The sequence below is a fragment of the Halichoeres trimaculatus genome, unplaced genomic scaffold (assembly GCF_033239565.1).
Source record: "Halichoeres trimaculatus isolate MK-OKI-2021-1 unplaced genomic scaffold, fHalTri1.1 fHalTri1_scaffold_16, whole genome shotgun sequence".
NCBI lineage: Eukaryota > Metazoa > Chordata > Actinopteri > Labriformes > Labridae > Halichoeres > Halichoeres trimaculatus.
In genome coordinates this window covers 11,034,269-11,044,805 of record NW_027437194.1, presented here as the reverse complement: position 1 = coordinate 11,044,805, position 10,537 = coordinate 11,034,269, and the positions used below count along the sequence as shown (strand labels likewise).

Here is a 10,537-nt window from a genome sequence, read left to right as displayed (position 1 = left end):
TCAATCTGATTTCATTAAGATGTATTATTATTTTTATTTTAATCTAAACATAAACGCTAAACAAAATTATCTAAGACCTTAACCCCCCAAATCTCCAGACGATGGACGCTCTGTGGTCAGACCTTGGACGCTTTGTGGTCAGACAGCTGGCTTTAATTTAAAAGTCCAGGGTTTGGGCACCCCACCCTTCTGCCTTTCTTTCTCTTTCATTTCAAGTGGAGGACTACATATTTCCCTGAAATCATGTGACCACTGACTGATTTATTCATTCAAAATAATAGAAAAAACAATACATCTTCACAGTATTAAAAGAGCTGTCTGTAATAATCATTTTAACAGGTCTGTAATGATCCACAAATGGCAGGTTTAAACTGTCTGAACATAGAGTCACCTGGCAGAGGAAAAAAATATGACTGGCAGATTATAAAAGCAGAATTTCCTCAGTGATTTGTATTAAACAGTTTTTCCTGCAGAAACACTTTGACATTATTTAATTCCTGAATAATAAACAGAACTGCACAATTTAAACACTGATTTTTTTATTGTCACAACACTGGCATCAGAATTAAACACATAATTGTTTGTCTTCATGATTCACTACTGTAAACAACTAATGACATCTACTCTCCACCTGCAGAGCCAAAGAGAGGTGTGCTGAGATCATTAAGACAATAAATACTCACAAACCAAAGGGTTTATGGTGACAATCAGCAGGATGAGGAGGAAACAGTGTGAGGAGGAGGGGGGAGAGGGGGGAAAGGAGGAGGGGGGAGAGGGGGGAAAGGAGGAGGAGTTACCAGCAGATACAATAAATACAAAGTCACTTTCATTCCTCTGAGGATCAGGAATCAGCCCATACAAAAGATATTATACAATATATACACAAACAGGACATGATGACTGGGCTCAGGTCAGCTCAACCTGCCAGCAGGATCTCCTAACCAACACAGGAGCTAACACGACATGCTAACTCATTTAAAGGGCCAGACCCACAGCTTAGCTCATTCAAAGCACAGACTCAACAGAACAGGACCAGTCTTTTATATAAACCTTTAATCTGTCCCATACACTTTGAGCTTTCGGGACATGATTTGGTTGACATGTATGACTGTAACAAACTTGTTTTTATTTGACCAATAGGAGGTGCTGTGGTTGCATTTCTTATCTTTGAAGTAAATAATCTGTCTCTCCTTCTTGTTTCTTAATAACCAATCACAGTCTGACGTCACTCAGTGTTTGGGAGTACGAGGGAAAGTAGCATTAACTTTACGGTTAACTGGACGTGATCAGGTGATCAGAGGAACTCTGCAGAGATCAGAAACTGTGCTTGTTTAGAAAGAACAGGAGGAAACAGGAAGTAGGGAGCTGTGATAAAGTTTGTGACAGTGTTCAGTGAGGTGAGGAGGGTTAAAGCAGCTGTATGTTACCCTGTTAGGGTCAGGGTATAAACCAGAATCAACGTTTAAGATAAATAAAATCAATATGTTTAAGGAGGAGGAGAATAAAATATATAAATAAACTTCCTTCATGTGTCTTTAAAGTGTCTACATGCAGCTCATTCGGAGCATGCTCAGACCGTTAGAGCGCCCCTGCCTTCGGGACATGCGGGGCATCATGTGCCAGAGGGTTTGTGTAACATTCATAGCTTTAATAAACCGTAACTTGTCTTTATTCACCTGCAGCTAGACAGGAGGCCTGACGCAGACATGATGATGGAGAACATGTGACCTGTGTTTAGATTAACATGCATTCTGGGAGGCAGAGGTCATGTGGGACAGTCACTTCCTGTGATGTTTGAGTGTTCCAGTTTTCAACTCCTGTTCACATTCCTCCTCTTCATCAGACGTCGTCAAATATTCGGCTCCGTGATGACGACATGGACAGATAGCGACCTCCGGCGTGTCTGAAAGAGCACAACACAAAGTACACAACTCAGACTCACACCACACCAATAGCCAATGTTTTCTGCTCTGTTATTTTTTTCACGTAGAAGTAAAAGCCCACAAGATGGGCAGTGTCCTGCTTGTTGTGTCCTGTTTACCTTCCTGACTCAGAGTCCAGAGCATCGTCAGCCAGAGAGTCAGCGTTGAAGTCTAAAGGTTCGGCGTCCTGCAGCAGCTCGATGCAGTCCCTCTCTGTTCGATTCCCAGAGCGAGAGTATTTAGCCTCTGTCAACAAACGACACTTCCTGTTATTGTCCGTCAGAATTTTTTTATTGTTGTCGTTAATCTGAACTCCAGAGAGGGAAGTGCTTACGGCGGTTATCTCTGGGTGTCACAGTGTCTGAGTAACTGGTCTCCTTCATCTCATGGCTGCTCCTGTTCCTTGCCGTGTATTCCTCCCTGGAATTCCCGTAACGCTCCTTCCACTCCTGCAGCACACACATGCACACACACAAACTCAGGATTTAGTCTTAATACTGCGATATGGAAATGAACAGGGGCCTCAGAGAAGGTTTTACTCACTCTGCGTCTGTTCTCTCCATCCTCGATCCTCTGACGCTTCCTTTTCTCTGTAACACAGTTTGATGTCAGATCAGTTTGATGTCAGACTAGTTTAATGTTAGCTTTATTCCTGTTGGGTGTCACTGAAGTTACCTCGGCGGATCAGCTCTTTGCCTTCATCGATGAGGTCAGAGGTCATCTCACTGTCACCCATAAACTGCTGGAAGCCCAGGAGGTTCAGACAGCGGGTCCCCAGACTGCAGAAAAAGTGCATTAAGATCTGGTCACACTCACTCTAAGCAACAAAAAACACAAAGCTCAACAGTTTCCTGACTGACTTAAAAAGGCGGAGAACTAACCAGGTTGCCTCTCTGAAATCCATCCTCACTCTTTCACCTCTACTCAGGTTAGACAGAATCTAATTTTTTTTTTCATTTTGCTGCTTTAACTTATTTTTTTATGTTTTATCTCTATTTTGTTTGTATTATTGCTGTTTTTCTTGTTTTTAATCTGTAAACTCTTTGGGCTGCATTGATTTGTCTGAGAGTTGCTCTGTAAATAAAGTTTGATTGATGGAGACGTTTTAACAGCCTCTCTCTAGCGTGACTACATTGTCTGTTTCTAAAAGTTAATCTGTACAGTTAAAGTTCGTTGTGTTTTCATGTTGTTGCGACAATCAGAAAGATGGTTTTCAGAGGCGTACAACAATGACAGAAAAACGCTTTCTATCTCCATTTCGAGTTCTGTCACTCTAAAAAAATGTCGCTCCCCAGTTAATACAGGCTTCATCTTTTTATCAGCTCTTTCTTTCCATGTTTGTGATCTGCATGTCCTGTTCATATGAAGTGTTATTGTTTATAAAACCACAGCCATTTGAATTAATTCTCTGTGGTGATCAGGAAATGAATGGGCAGCTCTCCTGAGTGCTTTATCTGTTTTGAACTCTTGCTTGTAGCAACTGTTGTTCTGACACGGAGACGATGAGGAAGTGAACTCACCTGAAGTAGGTGGCAATGCAGAGGATCACGATCAGCATGGGGTAGTAGATGTAGAAGCCGTTGGCGATGAACGAGAGAACACGCATGGAGCCCATGATCTGTGAGGGGAGAACACATCAGGCGCGTGATTAGAGATGCTTGTACCACAACGTGTTGCATCTGTCGGGGACTGGGTCAAATGATGCTGCAGGCGACTTACCGAGGTGTACGCCGTCTGCTCCTTTTGCTGGTGGGAGATGGCGGAGTCCATGTGGATCAAACCCAGGAAGTTCAGACACAGAGGAGGCGTCAGACGACAGAACAACCTACAGGCCAGAGAGTCAACATCAGGTACACCTCCTCATTTGTTCTGCACTAACTTTCAGCTGGAGCATGTTTCTGTGCTGCTTCCACCTCTGAGTTTACATGTTTTATTAAAGGTCAGTAAGAACATCAACACTTCTCCAACTGTATCTGAGGTGTTGGCTGTTCTTTGTTTTTAACTTTATTTCTATATTTACCATGAGGAACTCAAGCCTTGCTACAAAACCAGCTATAAAAGGAGAAATAAAATTGGAACAGCATAAAAAACAGTTGATTCCAAGGGATAATTAATGTAATAAACACCTGGATAAAAGGTGAAAAACACAAAGAGTCAATCCTTAGAAAGATTTAAGAGAGTCCACTGATTTATAAACTTTATGATTCATCTCCACAGAAAGAGGAAGTCCTGATCAACTTCTCTCTGACATTGAAACATGACAAGGGGTCAGGACAGGAACTCACATGCCACTAAACTGAAGGCTGTAAGCATCAGTCTGGTGATGGGAGGCCAGGTAGTAATAGTTAAACACACGGATCCTGAACACAGTGGAGTAAACACAGGTGCACAGGAAGAAGATCGTCACGAAGCACGCCATCTGGTGGAGAGAGAAGTTATCACTAGTTGGTCAGAGAAACTGGACCCTGAGCTGTATGTGTATGTGAGTGTGTGTGTGTGTGTGTGTCACCTCGATGTACAGGTAGTTGTAGTCTCGTTCAGCAAGCTGGATGAAAACAGCAAACAGAGAGAGGACAGGCCGGGTGCTGAAGAATGTGCACTCAGACCAGACCACCGCCACGCTGAACAGGGTCAGGACCACGGACAGGAGCCGATAGAACCAGCGCTTTAGGAGACACTCCCAGTACCACTCTGTGCATAAACATACATTTGCATTAAAATGAAATAAATAAGCTCTCCATTTTTCTGAGGTAGAGTTTAACACAATCCTCGCTCTCTCTTGAGAAATTGTGCCGGTGTCCGATTGGTCAAGAACTCACACCCACCTACAGTTGGTGTGTAGACATATCTGCTGAACCAGCCAGCTGGCTCAGAGGACGGGAAGCTGTGAACAAACTGGTGGGTGGAGCTGGTCTCGTTCTTGGCCACGTCTTCCAGATGAATGGCCTGCTGCAGGAGGATCTGCCACTGGACCCGAGTCCTGTTGTGTCTCTGAACCGCATAGATCACCTGAACAGGAATGTACATGTGGTTTATAACAATCCAGGAACCTGGATCAGTTTTTGTGTCCAGTCAGGAACACTTTCAGCTAAAGAATTATTTTCATAGTCAGTTATTTTTGTCTCTGTTCAGGAATTCCTGACCTTCCATGTGCCTATATAGAATGCCAAAGCCTGCAGCTGCACCTGGTTTTAAATCAACAATACAGCGCCCCCTGTTGGATCCTATACTCTCCAGTTAACCTCTGGTGTCCCTCAGGGCTCAGTCTTAGATCCCCACCTGTTTCCTCTTTTCCTTCAGGCTCCGGCAGCTGAACATTAAAGTGATACTCCAGGATGGAACAAGTTGGGTCCTATCACAAGGTTTAGGGCAGAAATTACCCCTACAGCAGTGTTTTTGTGTAGCAGAAGCCCGGGGTGCACGCACCAAAGACCCCCTCCCTGCTCGTCTGCCGGTTTCCTCTGCACTCAGACGGGGCCAATTTTTACTTGACCGAAAACACGAATAAACGGACTCCCAGCGAAAAAATCTGATATCGGTCTGCATTCACGCTTTATTTAGAGAATTTTCAGCGTGTTACTTTCACACAAAAACACCACTAAATAAAGCTCTAGTTCTCATTGTGTCTCTTCGTCCTGGCAGACTACCTGTGTTTGTTTATATCTGGCACGCCGCGCGCACGGACTAATACACTAAGCAGCTCGTAGCCAGCTGTGGCTCTGCAGCGGAGGTAGCACCGTTTTACGACACGTTGAAAAACTAGAGCCTTATTTAGTGGTGTTTTTGTGTGAAAGTAACGTGCTGAAAATTCTCTGAATTAAGCGTGAATGCAGACCGATATCAAATTTTTATGGTGGGAGTCCGTTCATTTGTGTTTTTGGTCAAGTAAAGAATGGCCCCATCTGAGTGCAGAAGAAACCGGCAGAGGAGCAGGGAGGGGGTCTTTGGTGCGTGCGCCCTGGGCTTCTGCTGCACAAAAACACTGCTGTAGGGGTAATTTCTGCCCTAAACCTTGTGATAGGACCCAACTTGTTCCATCCCGGAGTATCACTTTAAACGTCAGGTAACCCCCAGGTCCCAGTAGTCCTCTCTCCCAGCTGATTGTTATTAACTTTACAATCTGTGGGTATAATCTCAGCTGGAGTCCTGCTTGACTCTGTAATCCCTCTAATCCGGTTTCAGACACAGATTTTTCCTCAGAGCTGTTGGTTTGTGCAGTGAGGGTTTAAACACTTCAGAGCTCTGTAATCAGCTTTGAGTTTCAGGACCTGGACTTCTCGTCTTCTCACCTGTTTGTGCAGCTTCACCAGGCTCTTCTCGCTGGGATACGTGTTCTGTTTGTCGTCAAAGTCCTCGTAGTCGTCCATGTTCCGTCCCATCTTCTCCTGGTAGTCCAGTGGGCACTGAGGGGACAGTCGCATCAGTCAGTCTGATCAGAATCTGGTCCTTGTGTGCTGCTGCATTCAGTCTGCTTACCTTCCTCAGGATGGTGTCGATGCACCTCCTCAGTGGGTGGTTGTACTTGATGGACTCACTGACTTTCCTCACCTCCTGCGGGAACCAAACATCACAGTCAGATCACAGAAACCAGAAAAACCTCCTCACAGGGACCTTGAAAGCCTGGCTCCCACCTCCATCACGTCCTCCAGGTTCTCCTCTGCGTCTGCCTTCTCTGTCATCAGCTTGGATGCCTTGAAGTACGTCTTTATGAGCAAGTGTCCGTGACGTGAAGCGTTCCAGTACGAGCGAGGGATTTCCACCAAACCGTAGCCGAGCAGCAACACCAGCAGGAACAGGCCCCAAGTGTTGGCCGCTGTGATCCCGATGGTCTGCAGCTCGTACCTGGGAGCACACAGGAAGAACATCATCTCCCTGCTTCCATCCCAGCAAAGACTCAGACATGACCAGGAGCAGGGTCAGGGTGGGTGTGTGAAGTCGGTCTACTCACCAGGAGAGGTGCCACTCAGGGTGAACAGCCACATAGATGAGCAGAGAGCCAAAGATGAGCAGGTAGGTGCCGTAGTAAATAGCATTTTCTATCAGAGCTGTTTTTATCTTCCCAGTGATGGAGAAGCCTCCAGAGCGAGCGTATGACTGCATGAAGGGCAGCAGCAGCCTGGTGACAACAGAGAAAGAAACGTTTAAACACCATCAGAGACGTGACGCTGAGCTCAGAGCATCTGAAACAAGTCTGATAAAGGGATCGGTGATGATACAGACCATGTGAGGCACTGAGACGTCCAGTACACCACCCTCCAGAACACCGGCATGATGCCATCAGGGATGTAGCTCCATGGCTTGTAACATGGCGTGGGTGCACTGACAGGGAAGGATTACAGAGTCAAACTTTTTATTCACTTTGTTTGTAATGCAGCAGCCAAAGGTACAGCAGCAGCAGTAAATCAGCAGTTTGTCTGATTTCTAATGTTTCCTTTTATGAATGCACATTCAAACATTCTTGACTTTGTTTTTCTCTAGTATAATCTTATGTTGTGTTTTTTTTTAAAACAATAATGTGAATATAAAACAGATTAAACTTTGCCTAAACCTTTTTGCTCTCTAAGACCTTGTATTGGAGCTCAGCCTCCCTCTAACCTGCTGGTTACTCACCTTTTAGTGGGAGTGGCGGACGTGTTTGCTGCCGTGTGATTGGACGGTAATGGGTTGGACGTGGGGATGGAGGCATGCTCCTCGTGGTCTATCTTACACTGCTTGTAGATGGTCTGTAAGAACAGGACACACAGGGTTCAGGTTCCTTGCCTGTCTCCTGGATGAGAGGCACAAAGTGATGCTGAGTACTGACCGTGCTGACGTCCAGAGGTAAGATGAAGACGATGAGGAAGCACAGGTACCAGGCCAGCAGCGTGCCAAACAGCACCATGCGCTGCTGCCTCTTGAAGTCTCCATACCGGTGCAGCAGGAACAGAGCCAGGAAGAACACCACCACAATTTCGATTCCCAGAGCCGCCCCACTCATCCCGCCCAGCACCTTTCAGCAGCTTACACTGACCTGTAACAGATATCATGTAAACACATCCACACCTGGAGATCACCTTAGGGCGTCCAAACCAAGAGCCAAGAAACAGAAACAGACACTGCATAAAATACCAACTGGATCAACCTGGATTCAGCTTCAAACAGTTCATCTGAAGTGCACTGAGTAAAACATTTAACCTTTGTGGAGAACACGTGTCATCATTATTTATCAAACTCTCATCAGACTCAGCTCACACAGACTTTTAATTCATCTCCTGACATTTGTAACCCTCTAACAAAAGGTTTATCCAAACAGAAACCTCTGCTCTAGTAAATTTAATACTTAAGTGTTACAAACATCAGTTCCTGGAGTGCCCACTAGAAGCTGTCTGCATAAACAGTAGAAACCACAAACACACCTGTTCAGAGAGCTGATCTTTACAGCAGAAACATGTTTAAAGCCAGGTTCAAAACATGATTTTAGTCTGAATGGATCATATCTCATTAGTTAAGAGGATATCAAAATAATGAGTAATGTTTAAATTAATTCATAATCGTGTGACAGAGGCCCAAAGTTTATAGTGACCACAGAAATGAAGATGAGCTCCTCTTCACTGATGTTAATGAGGACCTCTCTCTACAGTTCTAAATTTTCATTTAGCAGATGCTTTTGTCTAAAGCAACGTACAACACGAGCAAGCAAGACACTCATTACAGACATGAGGCTCCCTGAGGGATGCTGACCTGTAAACTATGAAAGGGTCTATTGTGTCACTCAGGGGGGAGGGAGCAGTGTGTCTGTAAACAGCAGGGAGAACCAGTTATTAATGCCACGATGCTGGAGGACAGGACTTTCACTTTAAAGCACCTGGAGGTAGCTAACACCTGTGGCTTTCTACAGCATACATGAAAACATGACATAAACAATACCGTGATAAACCTAAGGTGGAAAGGATAAAGGAAAGCATGCAGCACAGGCTGAAATAGTCTGGGTGTGATCTCTTTATCCTGATGGTGAGTGTAAATAAATCTCATGTAGGCAAACAGAAAGGAGAGGCACTGCTCAGGTGGTAAGTCAATCATCAGTCTGTGTTCAGGCTGAACTTAAGATGAAAAAATCTCTTTTTTAGTGAAACATCTCTCTGAGTAGGAAAGGCAACTTTAAAGCTTTACCACAACAGTTTAAATCGGTGTCTGCTCTACTAAGGGGGAATGGGGGGCATTTTTGGCCTATGCGGAAGCCCCGCCCCCTGATAATGACGTGACGCCGTGCGTATCCATGGTGATTTCTACATACTTCGACACTCCCTTCTGTAGGTATGAAACAGCTGTCATTCATCTGGTGACGTGTTAACAAGAGCTCTTTAAATAAGACGTCCAGAAGGTTGATCAGCAGATCGATCACTGATTGATAAACAGTGTGTGTATTGTGTTTGTGTGTGTGTGTGTGTGTGTGTCTCCGCCCTGTTAGTATGATCAGTCATGTGTTTTGATGTGTAACCCGATCCCACTGAGCAGTCTGATATTCTACTGATAACACACAGTCAATTGTAATGAATGTACACACACACACACACACACACACACACACACACACACACACACACACACACACACACACACACACACACACACCTTTACATATTGCTGTTTGCTCTACGCTACGTCCACAGCTAACCGATGCTAACAGATGCTAACATAATAACACAACATCGTCACTGACACGCAGTAACTTACCGGGTTTAATTCCGTGTTCTTCAGCTCTCAAAGGAAAAAAACTCTTTACTAATCCCTTCAGGAGACCGACAGATTATAATCCGTTGTGCTTGTCATTAAAATCATCCGTTTCCTGCTTCATCACAGGACTACATCACTCACATCCGGGTTCCTCGGCACCAAGGAGGGACGATGACGTTGAGCAGAGTGTAAATCTGCGCATGCCTGTAGTTTCAGGGCCTAATGCAACCAAAACAGGGTGAGGGTACCTCCTGCTGGATGCACCACGAACTACCACTACAATAACCGAAAAACCTGTTTAACAGGGGAAACAATAGATTAAATAATAGAGACAAAATAAGAAGTTTATTAGAATATTAACACATATTTCATGCCCCTCCTGATTTTTTATATTTTAATTTTTTATATATTTTTTTATTTTTATATTATTACTATTATTATTAAAAATAATAATAAAACATTGTATTATTATTAGTATTAGTAGTAGAAGTCATAGTAGTTGTAGTCGTAGTAGTGACCGACCAAGGTACGTTTTATCAGTCTGTTTTTTGGGTACAAAAGACACAAGCAGAAACATGAAATCCCGTTTTGTGCAAAAAAAAAAAAAAAAAAAAAAAGAAAAAGAAAAAAAAAGGAAAGGGCTCACACACAAAGATATATATATATATATATATATATATATATATATATATATATATATATATATATATATATATATATAATACGTGTGTGTGTGTGTGTGTGTGTGTGTGTGTGTGTGTGTGTGTGTGTGTGTGTGTGTGTGTGTATACTTTGTAAACTGTGGACACCACTTGGGTTTGATTTGGAATGAATGCAGGCAATGCACATAACGTTTGGTTCTCCATGCCTGCCAGAGAGACTTTTATTCTGAAGGGCACAGG

The 10,537-nt window shown here is 43.9% G+C and overlaps 1 protein-coding gene across 1 annotated transcript; it reads right to left on the bottom strand.

Moving 5' to 3' along the window:
- Nucleotides 1-433: 433 nt before the first annotated feature.
- lmbrd2b (LMBR1 domain containing 2b) lies at nt 434-9,800 on the bottom strand. The gene is made up of 18 exons (XM_074691055.1): nt 9,636-9,800; nt 7,726-7,932; nt 7,533-7,645; nt 7,143-7,241; nt 6,871-7,038; nt 6,554-6,764; nt 6,399-6,473; nt 6,212-6,325; nt 4,748-4,931; nt 4,432-4,613; nt 4,208-4,341; nt 3,642-3,747; nt 3,443-3,540; nt 2,598-2,701; nt 2,466-2,512; nt 2,257-2,371; nt 2,042-2,168; nt 434-1,903 (listed from the first exon to the last, which is right to left on the bottom strand). The coding sequence occupies exons 2-18, from the start codon at nt 7,897-7,899 to the stop codon at nt 1,840-1,842; spliced, it is 2,115 nt and encodes a 704-aa protein (XP_074547156.1). The 5' UTR covers nt 7,900-7,932; nt 9,636-9,800; the 3' UTR covers nt 434-1,839.
- Nucleotides 9,801-10,537: the final 737 nt, after the last annotated feature.